At 30.0% G+C, this 21,261-nt stretch overlaps 1 protein-coding gene across 1 annotated transcript; it reads right to left on the minus strand.

Annotated features, from left to right (window-relative positions):
• Window positions 1-4,306: 4,306 nt before the first annotated feature.
• On the minus strand, window positions 4,307-6,066 carry LOC121116873 (uncharacterized). Its single transcript, XM_040711175.2, has 2 exons — window positions 5,344-6,066; window positions 4,307-5,274 (listed from the first exon to the last, which is right to left on the minus strand). Exons 1-2 carry the CDS (start codon window positions 5,871-5,873, stop codon window positions 4,431-4,433), a joined length of 1,374 nt encoding a protein of 457 aa, XP_040567109.1. The 5' UTR covers window positions 5,874-6,066; the 3' UTR covers window positions 4,307-4,430.
• Window positions 6,067-21,261: the final 15,195 nt, after the last annotated feature.

Below are 21,261 nucleotides of genomic sequence, written 5' to 3' on the forward strand. Positions count from 1 at the left end.
AGATTTAGTCAAAAAGATATTTATGTTACACCCGTTTCCTCCTTCCTTAAACGTCCCATAGTGTTTTGGGAGCTATTCTAGGAACATTATATTTTAAAAACTCCCTATACATTTATACAAAAAACAAACAGTACATATCATAAAAATTGGTGATTTTATATATACACTTTTAATTTTTAAAAGGTGGTTGTATTTATTGTATTATCTTGCAAACTTTTATTTTTCTCAAAAAAATAAAAAGGACTAGTCTTTTTGTAATCAGTGAACTAGAGTTGTTCGGTATGCTACTACTGTAATATAACTGGGTAGGATTTTCCCTTTTTTTATATCACGTTTTAAACAATCTTCCCGGAGACTCCAATAAGCCTGGATAAATGTTGAGACTTTAAGCCTTGTCTCCAGCTCAGATGACATTTTTTTCATCAATGAAAAAACTTGTACAATTTATGTTTAATAGAAAAAGAAATATTTGGAACTTTTAAGTAAGTCACTTAAAACTCACACAATTATGAATATTATGAGTGTGTCAATTTCAATTGTCCAGCCTGTATATACGTAGTGAATCTAGAAATACAAAATAGAATAATAGCAAATCTCAGTGGTATATTAACTTGCAACTGTACACATAAGGTAACCATTGGTTAAATGGATCTTATATTAGCGTTTTAGTCTATAATCAAATGGAGGCACACGTTTTGCTGGTTATGTGACGGGGTTTTTCCGCAATGAGTTCTGTAAATATCACTTATGCTCAAGTTTTATTCATTCCTTAGTTTTTCGTTCATTGAGAACACTTAAGTTTCATACAACTTAGCACTGAGTCTATACTCAATAACCACTCATTTTGCTGCAATCTAAGGAGTTGAGATTAGGAAACTATGAAAGCCAAAAATATATTCGTAAATATAAAAACACACTTTTAATCAGACTTTTATGGTGACTTTAGCAGTGGGGACAGGGACCAAGTTTCATGTCCTTCCATAAACCGCCATTTAATATTCTATAGAGTTGACCCGTAAAATGTTCATTCTTAACCAATTTTCCCATTTGGTATTGGCACGAACTATTCCTGAGTTGTAATAGTGGATTTCGTTTGGCATCTCAAAAATGAGTTGAGATATCTAAAAAAAATATTTGCAAATGCCGAACAATAACAAATGAATAATTATATTTGTAGATCTTTTGCATTGCGTTTCATTGTATCATGGACTATGTTACAATAAATAATAACGTCATTATTATTTTTATTTAATATATTATATAAAATAAGCTTCACAAGAAATAATTGACACAAAAATTCGAATTCATTTAAATTGTAAATTTATTAACAAAGATAAAAGATCTCAAATTATAGATTTAGTAAAATCCTTATTATTATTAACGAAATAAATTTCAAGTAAATAATATTTTTAAAAAGAAAAGAAAACACTCCTTAATGGGAACAAGTATCTACGGTTTATCATCTAAACCAATAAACATTTAAACATATCACGAATGTACCAGACTTGCAGAATTTCAAAATCCAAATTACGAGTAGACCTTCAGCAGGCACTTTTTCGGCTTTGGTAGTCCGAAATTAAATTAAATGTCTCAATTTTTGTTTTATGCAAGTGATTTTGGTTATATTTTAAGTATCTGAGAGAAAAAGTGCATATCCCAAGGCGTTGACCTTATGATTTTGCCAAGCCTAATAAAGCCCTATAAAAAGTCCTTTGGTGTTCCGGACAGGATTTAAATAAATAACATTTTTGTGCATTAAAACAGCAATGGTCACCCATGGCTGCAATATTAAGTGTCTGAGAATTTAATATACACACGGTATGTTTACAATGACCACAGGAAAAGTCGATGATATCTGATTTCCATTTGAACGACTTGTATACCTAAAAACCATAACAATGTATGTTCTTCTGTATATCATGCATGCATGCTCATATTTAAATGGGTTCAAATGTAATACTATTATTATTATCATCAATCTGTGTATAAATGATAGTCATAGTTGAGAAACAAAAAAAAAGTATTCATAGAAGATGAGTGAATCTCAAAGAAAAAGAAATGAGATTAAACGTTTTTACATATTCCAATTGACAAAACAATAGAAAAAGTCGTTCTCCTCCTCATCTGATCTCCATGTTATTCTTTTTTTTCTTTCTCTGATCCCCATCGTGTACTACCTATGTTCATTGTACACATACTTTAAATTAATGAGGAAACTATGGGTTACATGGTTGTTCTAGTTAAGTAAGTAATCGTGAGTCACGTTCCTTGCGTCCTTTTATTCCTTAAAAAATCACGATTTTTTCTGTCAAATCAAAGCTTCGTCCTTTTTATCCTTTCTATTTCTGGTTACACTCAAACAAGTGGAACATATGAACAAAAGAAATTTTGAACCAAAATTGAGAAATTCCCAACATATACTTTTACTTCATAAGTATAAAAACTGATTATTTGTTTTTGGGCAAATATTAAGACCCTTTATTATGAGAAAAAAGATTAAAAAGCCGACTTTAGTAATATGGGAGACCTCTCAGACAATTTATAGACTGGCCATTTTAATCGGATCGAAAATAGTCATTTTTTAGGCTCGTGTACCTTTTCAAATATGTTGAAATGAGTCTAAAACTATACTGATTATGTTTTTTTAGTATTTGGTTTATCCATCTGCAATATTATGCACCTTGTTTTCTATAATTTGATAGGTCTAAGATGTGTTAAATTATAATTTAAGGAAAGTGACAAAATTTTCCAAAAAAGTCAATTTTTGGGTGACATACTTACGACTATGATAGCTCACCAATTTCAAAATAGTAAAAATTGACCACTCAAATATGCAGTATCCAAAAGATCAATCTAGAAAAAGTTAGACTTTTTGAAGATCAATAACGAGAGTAACATGGTAAAGATATCAAGTATGTATTTAATAATATATAACTTTACATAGAAATAACATCTTATTCAATTCGGCAGTGTTAAGCTCCATTCATCTGATACAGGTGTTTCTGACATTAGCATGATCCAGCTTCTTGGGCTTACATTAGATTTTGTCCTAAACTCTCTTCACCGAGGAGTGGGACTGGCACAGGTCCTGGCTTCTAACTAATCCTAGAAATAGAAGTCCAGAAAGGTTCATGTTGGAGAGCTGGTACCCAGTTATAAAGTTCCAAAAAATATGTTAGATTGGCTTAAAGAAAGTCTGGGAAACAATCTGTAACATATAAGATGACTTTCCAATTTTTTAGGGGATCTATGATATCACTTTAAACTTTCAGATTGCCAATAAATATGTGCTCCATATCGAACCAATAGGTGGTACTTAGTCCCATGCTTAAACCATGACACCCAACAACAACACGGAAGCCGTATTAGATTAATAAATATATATTACATATAAAAAGTTAAACAAAGAAAGCTGACAGAAACATAACCTATTTATAAAGACAGTTTTTCTTAAAAGTTTATTTACAAATAATTTATAATTATTTTATGTATTTTAGTCAAGTCGTAGTTAACAGGAAGAATTACAATTTTTCTATTTATTAAAGGGTTAATTTGTTCAGTTGTTCAAGTTTTGCCTCAAAAGAGGGTTTAGGAGCTTCGAAGGTTATAGTGACTTCCCTACCACTTCGAGGACGATCTTTGATACTGGACCCAACTTCCATACACATGCAAATGATTTCGATTTTATGGTGGTTGACCAAGATCTGTTTGACGGTGACTGATATGTAACAGGTTTTTTTTTTTTTTTTTTTTTTTTTTTGGGGGAGGAGATGTAAGGTAAAGTATTTTTCTTGGGTTGCAGATAAATCGATGCTTAATTACATGTTTTTTTCTGGGTACACCAATGCTAAAGACGTTAGAGTACTGGCGTCGAGGGTTTTGGATCTATTAGATGGAAGGGAAAGATATGACTAAAATAATTGTGTATATTATAGATTTTTGGTTTTATAACTAAATAAATACTATAGATATATGTAATACACCTTACGTATATTTGAAAATATGAATCAACCTGGGTATTTCATAAATAATTAAAATATATTTCTCACCAATTACTATTTTCAGTAAATAATTCACTGGTATAAAATAACAAAGTATTCAATTTGTTCACTGATGCTAATGAAATTTATAATACAATAATGGCAAATAAAGTATTTAATACTAAACTATATTTTTTAATGCTGGAGGCTAAACAATGGACTTGCGTTAGGATTTGAAGAAATTAATAGAGGGTAAAGTGAGTGCTTCAAAATGGAAGATAATCAATTAGTAATTATTCGAAGAATGAAAAATTAATCGAGGTTCATTTTTGGGAAAAGTAATTCTAGCTTATTTTATTTTTGATAGGTTTCATATACGAGTATATCTATATAATTATGTCACTTTGTTTATATACATATATATATATATCTTGTAAATTAGAATAAAAATTATTTAATCAGTCCTAAATCTGCAGCTTCTTGGACTGCATCTATGAATAAATGTCTCATTTTCTTTATATTAGGATGATCATCTTCCTTCTCCTTTTGACCGATTACTTTGATTACTTTATCATAGTCTTTTCCAAATAATACCATGTGTTGTTTATCAATTTGCTCTGGATATTTTGTGATCAAAATGGTCATAAAAGGAATAAAAATGCCGATGCCTCTTCGATCTTCCAGCTCTTTGGATAACTGTTCGTATGTGAGACATTGATTTGTATCTGCATAAGAGCAGTATATATCATAATATGTCCGTTTACATTGCTCCAAATACAACTCTCTCCATTGTCGATCTGTGCTCGAATAGATGAAATACCAAAAATCCCTTGCTGGATGGGCAATTTGCATAATTTGATAGTCGATCATCATAGTAAATTTATCAGAGGGGCGATAAAGTAGGTTATTTGTCCAATAGTCTCCATGAATCATTGTTTTCAGTTTACTCTTTTCGGTGCTCGGATTTGTGAACATTTGGATATGAAGATTTATTATTTCTTCACTCTTAGAGTATCTTTTGTATCGCTCAGCCAACTCAACGCCACCTTCGACATTATTACAAAGTAAATTTATTATCATTAGCGTAATTCTCCCAATGAAGGATTTCATTCCGTAACTTGATAATTTAGGCTGGAATATATTTAAGAAATCCTGTGGAGAGGTGTTGGGCTCACGAGGGGTTTTACCTCCATAAAGAAACTGTCGCCAAATTCCGTGGAAATGAGCCATGGTACGCATGGCTGAAAGTGCGAAATCGAAGTCGATGATGTTCATTTTATTGATGGTCTCAAATCTGAAACAAACAATGATATACATAGGATAAAAAGTATTTGAATAGTCTAAAGGAGTAGCCGTAACTTACTTCCCATCTCCCAGGCGTTTACAAACATTTTCTAAAAGAATTAAGCTTTTCTCTGATTTTGCCACTAGACTATATCCAAGCAAACCAAAATATTTTAAGGAAATCGGACGTATAAGACTTAATCCTGTATTCACTTCACCATAATAACATTTTGGAGATAATTCCTTTACAATGGGCCACAGCTGACTTAGAAGAGGGAGGGCAATTCGATACCAAATGCATTCTTTATAAAAAGGTCTACTAATGGTTTGCAACCATGATAAAAATCGACTGGAGTAGGTGAGAGACTCCTTTGATACTATATGGAAGACTTCACCATCTTTGGTCGTAACACTAATAAAAAGGATATCCGACTGAAAATTGTCATTGACTCTTTTCTCGTCATTTGAGCTGCATTGGAGTCCATCAAATTCTTTTACTTCAAGTAAAGTCTTACAATAATTGCTTAGAATCTTACCCATGGAGTCTTCATTCAATGACTCTGAGCTATAAATAACTTTCTCCTCATTTCCTCGGCCGCAATTGACCATTGTTACAACTGTTCTTTAAGAATTCTTATGATGAAATTTGACACAAATTTAACAACATCGTATCAAGGCAATGACTAAAAAGAGTTCATGCTACAAGAGAGAGGGAGGGGATATATTCAATTATCTTATCTTAGTGTAATTTCAATGTATATCAACATATTTGATGTTACTAGACGCATCATTTAGATAAACTGTTTGACAATATAAATGATCAAGTATAGAATAATTGCAAAAAAATAAATAAAATGATTTAACACACTAGTTGAACCCTACGACGTCATTCATCAAATGTTATATGAATTATAAAAAATATTTTATTATTTAAACTAAATATTAAAATTATATATAATTTTTTTGACAGATACTTAAATAACGGATATTAAAAATAAATCAATTGAATATTTCCGGATACACAACGTTTCTTCTTCTATGAGCAAATAAAAGGGCTTATAACTTTATAAAAGTGACTTTGAACATTTTTATCAGCCTGGAGATCCTATGCTTATTTTTTTAAGGAACAATAAATTTTGGATGAATATTTGTGTAAGGTTTTTATAATACATATATATGATTTTTTTTTGGAAAATAAATGTCAAAATGACTTTTTTTAAATAAATGTCCTGATAATCTTTCAGACCCAAAGACGATACGCTAAAGCCATGGTAGAGAATGATGCTCTAGGACAAGTGTTATCCTCCTTTTTTTCCTCCAATTCCCCACTTGTTAGTGAATCAACTCTCCATTTCCCACCACAGCATTGACCTTTGACTAATTCAATTTTAACCCATACAGTACATTTAGTGTTTAGTACATAAATAAATAATTTGTTTTTTATGCAATTTTACAGCCCTTGACAGATTAATAAGACGTTTGCCTTTCTTTTGCCTTGACAAGTACCTCAATGCTCGGTTCCACTTTTGAAATGGCTCAATTAAATCAGATTTAAGATCAATCAGGCGGTTTGCAATATTATTTTGATCTTAAGCATGCTCGAAAACGCCAACTCGTATAGGTGCGTGGAGGGAAATACAAGGAGTAGTATGAGCGTCGTCACAGCAATGCAAAGATATGCAACATGCACAGTGAACCAGAATGCCTTCTGGCATTTGTCTGAAAAAACAGCCTTTACTGCAGGGTCAGCTGAAAGGATTCCTTGTGAACTCCATCATAAGGTTTTTGCTTTTGAAGTCCAGAAAGTAGTGTTGAAACTTGTCCAACAGCCTGTTGAGGTTTATGATGGCTTCGTTGTTGACGCAACAAAGAGTCTGGCTAATATACCCTGGAAAACCTGTTGTCCTGTGGCCAGTCACAAACTTGCTCCATTTTTTCGTGAACCTTCACAAATATTAAGCCTTAACATATTACATCATCATAATACACACGAGTTTGAAATTTTGCATGAGTCCCTCTTTTGAACTTAGACAGGCTAAGACAGGGGTGTCAATTTTTGAGTGTTTAAATAAGTAAGGCTTATGTTATATCCAAAAAACAAAACGGTTTTCTGCATCTAAAGAAGACTAGATAGGGGGTTGAGTTATTTTTCAAAAAGAGATGAATGTTTCAAAACACAGCTATACAAATAACTACGTTTCTAAATTTATTCAAAATCAAAAAAGTTAAGGGCAAAAAAATATATCGGTGAAAATTGCAATTTTGTTTATTTCAGGTGCGAAATAATGAACTTTTAATGGAATATGGGATTAGTAAATAGAATAAAATTTGTGGAAATTTGTCTGGAGATTGGTTTGCATATAAATTTACCAAATAAAAATTGATGTTTAAGTGAAATATCTGTCATTTTCTAAATTATTTTCCTTTTTTTTCGACAACAAAAAATATCCATATTATAATTATTAGTATATAGAAGTATGTTCTGAATTTTTTTTCTCAATTAATTTGACCATTTTCCATTTAACTTCCCTCTCCTTCCTTGCCCGAGTAACGCCGGGTAATCATTAGATTGTATATATATAAAAGAAAATGTGTGTCTGTGTACATGTCTTCTATACGTTCGCACACCGTTGAACCTAGGAAGCTGAAATTGTACATATGTACCTCTTTTGAGCTTGGACAGGCTAAGACGGGGATTTTTCGGAGAATCAAATATAATGGGGGATTATGCTATACCCAAAACACTAAAACCATTTTTTACAACTCAAGAAGTCTAGATGGAGGTTTGACATAATCATTAAAAAATAGGTTGTCATTTCAAAAAACAACTATACCAATAACAACGTTTTCTAAATTTATTCAAAATCAAAAAAGATTTGAGCAAAAAAATAAATCGGTGAAAATTGCAATTTCGTTTATTTCAGGTGCAAAAAAAAAAAAATGAATTCCGATGGAAAATGGGATTAGTAAAAAAAATAAAGTTTTTAAAAAAATTTCTGGAGATTTGTTTCCATATAAATTTGCCAAAACAATTGATGTTTAACTGAAATATCTATCTTTTTCCGAATAATTTTTGTGCTTTTTTCCCCCATTTTTTCATCAAACGTACATTTTCAACTTTTTTGCCACGAAACAATACAGTTTGGACATAAAATTTCAGAATTTTACCTATTTTAAAGGAGTCTTTTCGATTTTCAGAACATTTTATTAAGTAACTTTTGTAATATTTGCAAAAATGAACCAGTCATCGAGGGTTATTTTTTAGAAAACATTATTTTTCATAATTTTTTTTTGTTTATGCAATTACGAAAAAAAAATTGATAGGTTTGTGTTTCTTTTTTAATTAGAGCTCTATCTAATTATAAAAGTATTATTAATATCCGGAACATTTTATTGTATATGAGACTTTGTTGGTTACCTTACTTAACGGAATTGATATGGTGTGAAGATTCCAAGAGAATTAGAATTTTCAAGATCTTTTTTATATTATAGTTATTAGTAAAAAAAAGTATTTCCTGAATTTTTTTTTTTTTTGAATTTTCATATTTAATTTCACAATTTTCAATGTGATTTCCTTCTTCCCCCTTAGTCCAAGCAACGCCGAGTAGCTAATTTTCTATACTTAAGATAAACGTATGCAGATACTCTTATTAAATTTTTAGAATGGTATTGAGATACAATTAACGCATATGAATACAATATACATACTCTTATATGTGAATCATTAGTATATACAGGGTCCGTTAACCAAGATAGTTTAGAATTAAGTCCATAATATCTTTTCGATAGTAAATAGTAGAAATCCTATTAATATGCCGTTAAAAAAAGTAGGTTCTTAGTTAAAAATAAATATTTTATTTGTTAGAATGACATTGGAATATGAAAACTAGGGGAAATTCAATTCAATAACAACACTTCATATCCGTTTCCATCATGATTTTGACAAAATAGAAGGGCAAAATATCCCACAAAAGGGTATCTGAGCTTATTTAATTTGTACCTTGTGACAGGAGTAAAGAAATTTTAGATGTTTTAACGCTTAGTACAAATTAGACTGCTGCAACAAATTATACAACTTTTTCTGCATAATTATTATTAGACATAACATCTAACATGTTTTTTTTTTGTTTTTTTGCAAGAAGTGGCCCAGGGAGAGTTTTTGAGAGTGCAAAATCACAAAAATCTTATTTCATCTTAATTTACTCAAATATATTTAAATTAATTAATTCTACGTAATGAAGCGTTTAGTAATTTATTAAATATATATAATTACCTAGTCTATTTTTTTTACATATCTTATTCCAATTTCACATTTTTTAACTGTTGCAGCCGTTTCTGCCTAAGGGTACAGATTTGACGGATGTTATTCTAATTTAATTCGATATAGAGAATAATTGTAGAAGAATACTAATGTAAATTTTGAGAGAAATCATTTTAGCTTGATTTTGTGTTGACAGGCTGCATCTATAAATAATTTCAAATAAAAAAAATACAAATATAACTATGTTGCACTAAAATTTGGCGAGACTGAGGCAAACAAGCTCTGAGTAATTAAGCCACTAAACAAAACTGTTACAACTTTACAAATTTATTTGGCAACTTAAACTTTCATTACATAAATATCTCATTGCACCCAGCGAGGATATAATCAACCCATCAAATCCTTATTAGTCTTGTGTCTGTCCTTATTTATTCGGTCCAGTCCTGTCTTAGGACTGATCCTCTTGTTCCTTAGGATCATTGGTTTTTTGGGAACGGTCCTTAGAATTTTATATAAGAATATCGATGGTTTCTGAAGCCATAAGTATATGAAATGTGTATTTAGATTAATGAACATATCTTGCAAAAAATATTATTGTTTTTATTATTATAAAAACATATTATATTGTTGCTTAGTAAAATAATCAATTATATTATTTAACGGAATAATAAAAAAAAGGAAAAAGACTTGCGTTCACGTCACGAGGGATCGATTTTATCTACTTTATGGACCGACAAATGGGACTGGATGGGAAAAGAAGGACCAAAACAACACTAGTCCTTACCCCTTTACTCCAAAATATTTTTTTTCTCTATTGTTATCTGAAATTCCAGTATATCTTTCCGCACTCTTAAAACAACAAATGATGATCATTGAAAAAAAAATTAAGACATTTTACTTTTGGGTAAGTAGTAAACATATAATGGTATTTCTATGACTCTACTTATGATAATTGTTTTTAAGCCTGGTAAATAAGTTTATATACATATACTGAGTCCATTGGGCACATCGATAATATAAATAAAGTATAATATTAGACTGAAGAAATTAAAAACATGTGTTTCATTTACTAGGTATATAGAAGTACAAACAATGTTACAAAATTATGGTCGACTGGACCAAGTGGGGAAGTAGAACAAATAATTATGGAACCAGTGATATTTTCGAAGCTAAAAAGATCTTGAAATAAAAACCTTGATGAAGAAAAACTTAATTAATCCTGACTAAACAAGGCATTGTCGTACATAAAAGTTAGGATCTTTTTTCATTATCCATCTAAGTTTTAGATATTTTTTTATAAATTCTTAAACAAATGTTTTCAAGGCTTCAAAAACAACGACTACAACACAAAACTTATCTTAAACGAATCTTAAGCTTAATTATTTTATGCCAAAAAATTATATATGACACATAAAAATTTATTTTTATATATCTTGAAACATCACATCTTCAATATATTTTCCCCTTTATATCAATATGATAATATATTTATTTGCCGAATTGAATAAATATAAATTATATTTATAAGTATTTACATGTTTAAAAACTTGATTATCAAACATTTAAGTCAATATATTATATCTTATCAGGGGTATTCTCACAACTTATTTTTCATAGTTAATATGTAATTAAGATTGTTACGGAATTGCAGTTAAAATCGAGTTTTAAAAATAGAATAACATTTTCTTCTTATTTGAATCAATTTATACTAAAATGTCGATTTATAAATTTTGTATTGAAAATGAATTTGAAGCATTCCTGAATCATTCCTATTTCTTTGTATGTTGACAGATGACTAAAATCAAAGATGGGATAAAAGATTTAACCTACACTAGGTAGTTATTAGTTTTTTTGTTTTTTTTAAGTTAGTCAAACAAGTGTTTCTTTACCGAAAGTTGCACAAAATTGTATTAGTCAGAATATAAGCTACGTTAGACATGGATTACTTAACATCTGGATAGACTATTCGCTTATGAAATCACACAACCCCTATATTAGAACTAATTCATTTTGATTTAATAAGTTATATAAATATATTATTTTATCGACAATTACTTATCAATAAATATTTTTTGGCATAGAATGGGATTATTCTTCCTAGAGTTGAAATATGCCTTCAAATTGTTGACACATTTGTAAAGCAATTAATCAGAAATTCAATGATAATAAAATAAGAACTTCTTTGCATAAAGTTCCAACATCAATGATGGAAATTCTTAGTAAATGGTAATCAGCTGTAGTAATAAACTAGATGCCTGATAAATCCGGTGATAGTTCTAAAAAGTTGTTTTTCTCTTCATTTTAAACAATAATATTTTGAAACAGAAACTAATTAAAAAAGTGTTATACATCTCTAGGATTTAGAAAAAGTGAGGACCAAGGACCAATATAATCTCAATAGCTGATGTGAGGCGTAAACGAAAAAATGATGAAATATAATTAAGGGTGTAGAAATTTTAAGAGGAGATGATATTTCAAATTTTTGTGAGCTGAAACAAAAATTACAAAAATAATAGTAGATTGAATGGAAGATGAAGTTCAATTTCTGTTCAAAACAAAATCAACTATATTTTTATTTAATAAATTATTGATAACTAGTTTTAATTAATATTAAGTTGTCCAGATATGGGATTTGCTATAATAATTCAAACAGACTTGAAATATCAAAGGTGGAATACTGCAAATAAGATTTTCATCAATTTAAATAAGCCTTTGGCGGTTGAAACCGAATGAATACATGAGGAGAAATTGTAAATGTATTTGCTTTTTTGAAGATTTAGTATGAGGACGGTACCGAACAAGATGCAATTAGTAGAAAAAAACAGCTTGAATGGAATAATGAAATTCATAAGGGAGCCGCTAAGATTATATCAAATCAATTAAACATCAAGTTATTTTATCTAGCATGTAGACAGCATTTACTGATGGTAGTTGCTGGTCCAGATTTCGAAAAGTTTTTAGGAAAGTTCAGTCTCTAGAAAATTCCTGGTTTAAACACTACAAGGACAAATAGGGTAACTTTAATAAAGAACATACCAAAAGCCTCACTATTAAAAGGTTATGTCCGAATGGAAAAAGTGCAAATTCTTTAAAGAAGATAGATAAAATTTTGACATCAGACACATTTACAAGAGCTAATTAATTATCAAAAAATGGCAGAACTCAATATAACTTCACTTCTCCTCTAGGTTCTCACTAGAAGGAACTAGGAACACTTCAATAAGCGTCATGGTTGGCCATAAAAATATACTCCCCAAAAATATTTTTATTCACTGAGGAAACGAAATATGATAAAGTTACAATGAAAAAGCTGTATAGGAGGAAAAAATTCGTAACTTTGTTTTATTCGCCAAGGTGGATGACATCAACATTTGCAACCGTTGCTCATGTAGATGACTTGAAATTTTCCCAGACATGTTATTGTTCATAAGAATTGACAATGATTTAGCAGAAGTTGTCATGAAAAAGCTTCATTATCACATGTGTTATTTGACACAAGATTTAGTTCTTTTCGCTCTATAAAGCAATGTTTTAGAGGATAATCAAAAGAGAAATATAGGCCTGAAATTATTTTCGACTGAAAAACCTGACAGCTTTAGAAAAGGAGAACCTATATTTTAGATTATAACTAAAAAAAACTACATTAAATATTAATGTTATTGGTTCAGAATTGCATTTTTGTAGCCATACTGATTATAGGGTGAGATATGCTTCACCAGCCTTTTGCATCATGGTCAGGAAATGAAGACTATATAAAAGCAAAAAATTAAATACATAATAATCAGGTATGAAAGTTCATTTGATAATCAACTCTAATTCCATTACATCTATTTAATTTTTGTTTTTTTGTGTAATTTTTTTTATTTTTATATCAAAGCTCATGAACATTTATAATATGTTAATAGAGAAACAGCGTTATAAGTAACCTAGATATAAAACTTTTTTGAAAATGGCCCCCCTCCTCCCGAAGAACATTTCAGTACGTGCTGAAACCTCCGCCTAAAATCAAAATGAGTTATGTTACATGTCTCTCAATTTGGTCCTAAAGTTATGGTCAATAATGTATTTGTTACGTATGCATTTATATTAAAAAGCATCAGTGCCACTAAAAACCTGTTTGTTATAAATGATGTATTGTGTTTATGGCTTAGAAATGACGTCATGATAAATATTTAATCTTAAGTATGGATAGAATCCCGATCCGCGGATATTATTTATACTTTGGAAAATAAAAGTAAATCCCTTCATTACTCTTCTTCTTGTTCATCGTCTATCACTACTTGTTCCTGCTCATCCATCGACTATCCTCATTTTCATCCTCTTTCCTTCCTCTTTTCACAATTCAAATATATGTAAACAATAAACAAGTTTGCTCGGACCCCTCAAACCCTTTTCCAGGATCACGTACACTCATCTGCTATAAGTGCAGCTCTGGATTGAATCCTACAATGATCATCCTCATTCGACATAGGATGATGCTGGGACTTGTAAAAGATCTTTAGAATATAACCTTCATCCCCTTTTTATCCAGTCACAAATACTCAAACTTTAATGGGTATGTTTCAAAGTATTTAAAAAGAATCACGGAATACTATTACAACCGTGCGTTACTAAGAATAATTGCCATTAGAAAATAGAAAATATCTTAGATTTGAATGAAATTATATGTATACTATCCGGATACTTTGAGTTATAGGGGTCAACAAACAGACAAACGCACTTTGCTCTATTAATATAGAAGATGCACTTTCTTTATTTTTTTAAAAGATGTGATGAGCTTTAGCTACATACGCTAGTTGCTTCATTGGTATTTCTTAAATCAGGAAGAGATGCAGTTTTAAGATTTTAAGGCAACATTCAAATAAAACGCCTCTACAGACAACCCTTATTTTACTAATACAGATTTAGAACTCAAATTACAACTTGAATGTTTAGTCCCTGAAATATTAATCCATGAAATGGATTAGTTCATTCGATTAAACAATAGCAAGACAAAGTTCTATAATTTGATATTTAGTCGAGAAAAACTATGGGTAAATAGATTTTGCGTGTATTTAAACTTTAACAATTAAGATTTTACATTTTTACCATTGAAAATTAATCCAAAAGACTTTTTTGTGATCCCATTATATTAAATAAATTTGATTAACATTTGATATCAAAAGTTAGAAGTAAATCAAAATATATTTTTCCATTGTTTAATATTACATATATTTTTGTTTATAAATAAATATTTAAAATCTTTGACTTAATTTTGATATAGGATTTGCAAATGATTTATTAGCATATAAATACGAACAATACTTTTTTTGCATAATATAGTTCGTGATTTCATTGCTGGTTCATGTAAGTATAAGAACTGTAAACTTTTTTTGAACCTTTGACTCAAGTCATAGTAAATCACCTTGTGGTAGAATTGTTGGGACCATGAAAAGATTTGTAGCATGAGCAAGTCTGCGGCGACCATTAGAACTTGACCCAATTTGTTTCTTAAACTTCTGCCGAGATGTTATAGCAGGTATCATATTGCTTATTTTGATAAAAGTGGTGCTGATCAATTGTGAGAAAACATGTAGAAGTGGTATGAAGATGAAAAACCATTCTAGATACAAGGAACTTTAAATATTTTTAGTCAATCCCTGCTATCATGAGACTTACAGAAGAATTTATAAGCTTGATTTTACTTATCCATCTCCAGTTGTGGCTGTAACATATTGTAATTTGCTGCTTCGACTTATAACAATATTGTATAGATGTCGTGGTTACAAATGAAGATGACGAAAACTTCATTGATATAAGAATTAAGTTTTTCCATTCTTATATTCAATCTACTTCTTGGTCTGGCCTCCTAGACATAATGTTTTGTTGGGTTCTTAATACCCATTTTATATGTGTGATCGGAGCCATGCTAGCTTTTAACATTTCTGGCTTAGCTCAAAAAATTATGAGCCCATCAATATAATTACTTACATATATAAATAGTTATATGAGGGGTGGAGGAGGGATTTAGAATAATTCGGAGTGCTTTAAAGGCCTAAAAAAGGGTTATCCAGTCCATTGTGATAACAACAGTAGTCAGAGGGAAGGGACAACAGTTCAAAGTCTAAAAAAGAATCAAAAAACTATTTTAACATTATATCCAGCAGTATAAACAAGTGATATACTAAAAATTACTCATATTTTTTTTGTTTTTGTTCACTTCTAATCAGTAATGTGAACTACTGTAGTTAAGATTTCTTTTTTCAGTTTATATAATTCATAAAATAAGTTTAAGATATAAAAACGTAAGTAAAAATGACCAAAGTTCCGGAGAAAATTAACCTAATTTTGAGATCCCACCCTGGGAGCTATTATACAAAAACCAACACGATCTTAGGCACCCTATTTAATTAAAACATGTTCCTAAAGTTTCACATTCATAAGAGTTGGCCAATTTTTTTTATTTTTTTTTGGTCAAGTACTTGCTATTGTATTTCATAATTATTTTTTAAAATCAAAATTGAGGTCATAAGCAATTTCAATCTTCTAACTTTGACTTCATTTTTGGAATAATCACACTTCCAAATAGTTAAGTGCCAAATTTCAAGAGGTCAGATATTTGGATAAAAAATGCAAAAGAAAAAGAAGCGTCGGATAAAAAGAAATTCAAGCAATCCTAGAGTAGGAAATGTACATTATATATATGGACTTCAAAGAAGATTTCTAGGTCAGAAGAATTAATTGTAATGTTTACTTATACTTAATCTTAGCTACTCCATCCGACAAATTAATAGAATATTTAAAATATTATTATGAGGGACAAAAATACACACGAAAAAAACAACTCATAAAAACAAATAGTAAAATGTAATGTTAGTCGGAAATATTATGATTGCATACAGACAAAGTACTAATTTCGTCCGGCAGGAATTTGGATGGATCCAATGGCTTCTATAAAATTCCTAGAATGTCCCTCCTTCATATAACTGATATTTATATTGCCCCATGTTGAAAGATTATTCAATAATTTGAAGAATATTTAAACTTCAAATATATTTTACTAATTCTTGAGTAAAGTTATATAGATTATACACATATTTCTATCCGAAGTAATTAGTATGGAAACAGATATCGAATCACCAAGTAATGCATAGTTCTCAGAAAAAGAACACATGCTATGACCTTTATTCTACATTCATATTTTTTTATGCATACAGGGCACTTCAGAATTATTAACTTTAACGTTATTTAACGTTCTATTGTGAGACAATGTAAAACCAGTAAAAAGTATTGATACATACTCTAATACAAATTATGAGTACCTGTGAGTAATTTAATTTTTTAAGGGGATTCTATCAGAAACGTTTGATGTGGAAAACTTTACACATTTATACTTATTGGGATTGGATCTACAGAAAACTAGCGTTCCCTTTCACCTCAAAAGGTATTTTTCTAAAACATCTTCCAGAGGAAAAAAAAAAAATTGACAACACTGGTGTTTACGTGTAAAATAACTTGCACAAACTGTAACATGTAGAAGAAAACTGTAAAAATTAAGAGTAGAAGTTTGATAAATACAACATATCAAAAAAACGTCGTTATAGATTATATTAACTGAAATTTTCTCAAACTATTATATTTTTTATTTCAACAATAACTCTATTGGTAAGTTTGATTAGATATTAGTATGGTGTTACATCATCTAACACACTAAGTAGGTAGTTATTAATCAGTAATGAGAGATAAAAAATATACAAAAATCAGTTTTTCTTCCATGTATTATCTCAATGAAACATTTTTTTTTTTTAATTAAAAAAAAAATTGTAAAAAAAAAAAAAACTAATAATAATGTTTACACGCCTAATATGCTCCTTTTTTCTTCTTTAATATGATAATATTACCATTAAATATATCAAAATTCTTGACCATCTCTGTTTAAGTAGTTTTTTCCTTTGTGTAGATGCAAAAGTTTTGAATCCGAATAAAAAGAAAAACAGGATCCTTTTAAAAAAGTTGCCGTGTGGACGGGCTCTAATTCTGGACCACCTTGTATATTTTCAACCTATATTATTAGTTAATATTAGCTTGAATCTCTGAAAAAATTCTGTTTGAGACATTCTTGGAATAAAAAGCTGTAAAAAAATGAAAAAATAAAATCATTCATTTATGCAGATTACAAAAAGTGATTCTCTTAAATGGATGTGATATATGAAATTAGCAAAAGGAAATACCAAACTAAATATTATGTATGAATACAATTATGATGGTTTTGACTATAAATAACCTGGGTCCTAGGCACTTTTAAAAATGTCCACGATTTTTATCTCATCTATATTGTTTATATTCATATTTGTAGTTATTTTATTTTTCAAATAACAATACAATTTGTCTATGGACACATTTGTAAATTTATATGTTGTGTAACTTATATAAGCAGACTGTAGATGTTACAATTTTTCACGTCTCATTACGCTATTTATAATTATATTATAGATCATTGGAATACAAAAATTATAGTTATCATTGCATTTTAGGCATGTCAACACAGCAACATTTTTACACGATGCTGCATTAATTTAATCCGATTAACAAAGTTTTGCGTCCACACAAGTAAGAAATCTGTTTCATTCAACCTAGTTTATGAGTGCTGATATATATATAGAGTAAAGAATGGATCTTTGTGATGAGAAAACTAAGTGTGTATATTAGAAAAAGAAAAATGGTTGATATAATAGATTGCTGTGATGTTAGTATCTCCATCTAAAACAGTGGAATTTCCCACTGGTGAGGAATGACGGTCAGACAGAAGAAACACAGCCTTCAAATTTCAACCATTTTCTAAATTTTCAACCAAATTTCAAATCACAACTATTTATAGATTCTTTTAATAACAAAAACAGCTTATATATGGGGTAAGTCGTGTTTGATTAATAGTCACAACACTGTTGGTTAGAAATGTCAACAGTGGCTCCTTGCAAACTCACTCCTGTGGTATCTCTCCTAGGTGTAACAGGTGGGTAACAAAGTTCTCATTATTAAGTAATTATTCATACGTATATATTCTTATGGTTATTTTATTTACTGTGGGCGTTGTGATGATATTTTATGTTAAGGGTTAAGATTTGTGAATGTAAGGGGAAAAACTAGGCAAGTTGGAGACTAGATACAGTGCAACTGTTTTACGAAAGTTGGTGGGAATCAGCAAAACTGGTGGTCGAGTCAAGAGCACAAACTCAACAGGCTGCTAAGCGAGCTTCAGCACTATTTTCCGACCTTCAAAACCGACAAGCCAATGATGGAGTTAAAGAGGGATCTCTTCAGCTTTCGAGTGTGATAACTTCCCAAAGGAAGCAGAAGTCATCGAAGACTAGTTTCTTGACCTGGTGCATTACTCTGCAGCAAAGACTGTTTTTGCAGAGAAAAGCATGAAGGCATTCTGGAACCGCACTATGTATCGACATCTAGCGTTGTAGTGACACTCATACTTGGTTGCATTTCCCTCCGCAGACCTATACAAGTCCGTATTTTCGAGCATGGTTGAGGTCAAAATAAAATTGCAAACCACCTGATTAACCTTGAATCTGATTTGTACTCGCCATTTCAAAAGTGGAGCAGAACATTGAAGCACTCGCTAAGGCAAAACAAATGTAAAAAACTCATTAACCTCTATGCGTCAAATGCTAGATCTTTTATGAATCTAATAAATTAAGGATAAACATAGTGATGGTGAATCAAATATATTCTTTATTCGCAGGGTATAAGGGAACACACTAAGTTATTATGTATCCAAAAAGGAATACCAATAATCTAAAAACTAGAATTTGTCTGATAACTAGTTGGCTCCTAATTAGTTCATATCACAATGATAAAATTTAAGGACACATTTTCAATTTCCCCTAATTTAGAATCATACTCAGTGCAGAGACTTGCAACCGTAATCTGGATCATTGGAGTCCCTCAATATAGACTTGTTCTGAGCAAAGAAAGTTTGATGCATTTTAATTATTTGACTTGGACTCGATCGCCAAGAATTTAGGCTCTATTTGGACTCAATACAAATGATCCAATAGAATTTCATTCATTCAAAATATAGTTATTTCAAAAAAATATAAATATGGGTCGAATTTTTTGACGAGATTTCCATATTTAGAAGTAGATGCTCATTATCTGTTATGTTTTTTTATTGCATTTTCATTCTGTACTACTTTTTACAGTCCTCAAACCTGTCCAATTACTAATAAATATATGTATATATTTTTTTATAATAAAGTAATATGATATAATATATTGGATTCCCCAACCAACCCCATTATATAAAAACAACTTAAAATACAGCAAAAACATTTGAAAAAATAATAATAGTAAAAATGATTTTTTTAGGAAATGCCAACTAATCAGACTGAGTAAAAAAATACCGATTGTTCTGTAGAGGCTTAGAATCTATTTTTCATTACAGTTTACCCATACTGTGTGTTTAATAGTAATGTATCTAATACTTGTATCTTCCTTCATTTGAGTAACATTCGCATCCTCATTGGTAATAGAGCATTTTCACTGACGTCATAAATTTTATCATCGCAGTAGGTGCCGCCATCTTAAGTTCCTAGTGTTGATATTTTAACTATCTAAAAAGGACAAATTTCAAAAAAATTTGATTAAACTTGTTAAAAAAATTAAAAATTAAAAAAAGGCTGAAGATTGAATACTACTTATTGCCATTGATAAATACTGATATTACAATTAAATAAAATTAATAAACCACTACGATTTTGCTCAAAATTCTTGAATGGGAGTGCGCTCATTGTTTTGAATCTTGAGTGAGAGCAGGAGTGGGCTCGCCATTTTAGAAGGGCAAAAAAGTCCCTTAAATTTTAGCACAAATTATATAAATTTGTATTACATTTTACATTTTCTGAATATAATAAGATAAAAAAGAAAAATTAGAGAGTTAAAGAATAAATTTCGAGATTACAAGAAAAGACGCTTAAAGTTATGTCTCGAGATAAGCTAGAATCTTTTTTTCTATGCTGTATCTATGACCCTCTGCTAACTTCGGTTAATGAATTTACCTCTCATATAGCTAGCGACTCTAAGAGGACTCAAACATAAGTTTTCTACGAGATACCACCTGCTCCATGGAGTTTGGAGATTACGTTGGAAGATAAGTCTTTCTTATTTTTAAATATATTTTCCCAACTGAAATACAATTTTCTTATATGTGAAAAATGTGAACTCTATCAATTTAATAACTTTTGTTCAAAGATATTTGAATATTTGACATAAGATCTAATCAAGTGCAAATTTTACCGTCTGATTTATACACTGCTATCTGCAACTACGTTTGAGAGAGTATTTTTTAAAGGTTGTCAATTATTCAAGGATAGAAGCCAGAGTTTAAAAGATGAAAACTTTCAAAAAAAATTACCATCAAATATTTAATAGTTAAAACATTGGGAAAATCATCTTATAGATTTATCTTATTTTGACTATAATTTTTGATCTTTAAGTTTTAATTATTCTTGTACCTTATTTCTCTTCATTTTGTGGCATAAATGATATATAAAATTTTAAGGAAATTAATTTCAATCATAAAGAATTGTCAAATTCAAATACTCCTATAACAGCGAAAAATTGAGCGCTGCTATGTTTAAATTGAGCGGGAGTGCGCTAATTGCTTTCAAAACGAGCTAAAGCACACTCAAATAATTAGTAAGTGAGGTGAAGCGCTCGTAAAATTTATTGAGCTCTGCCAAAATG

Source organism: Lepeophtheirus salmonis, chromosome 1 (assembly GCF_016086655.4).
Source record: "Lepeophtheirus salmonis chromosome 1, UVic_Lsal_1.4, whole genome shotgun sequence".
Taxonomy (NCBI): Eukaryota; Metazoa; Arthropoda; class Copepoda; order Siphonostomatoida; family Caligidae; genus Lepeophtheirus; species Lepeophtheirus salmonis.

Excerpts from the sequence above, each read along its gene's own strand:
- LOC121116873 (XM_040711175.2), bottom strand. The coding sequence starts at position 5,873 with ATGGTCAATTGCGGCCGAGGAAATGAGGAGAAAGTTATTTATAGCTCA. Across the intron at positions 5,275-5,343 it reads AAACGCCTGGGAGATGGGAA|ATTTGAGACCATCAATAAAA; the intron begins GTAAGTTACGGC and ends TGTTTGTTTCAG.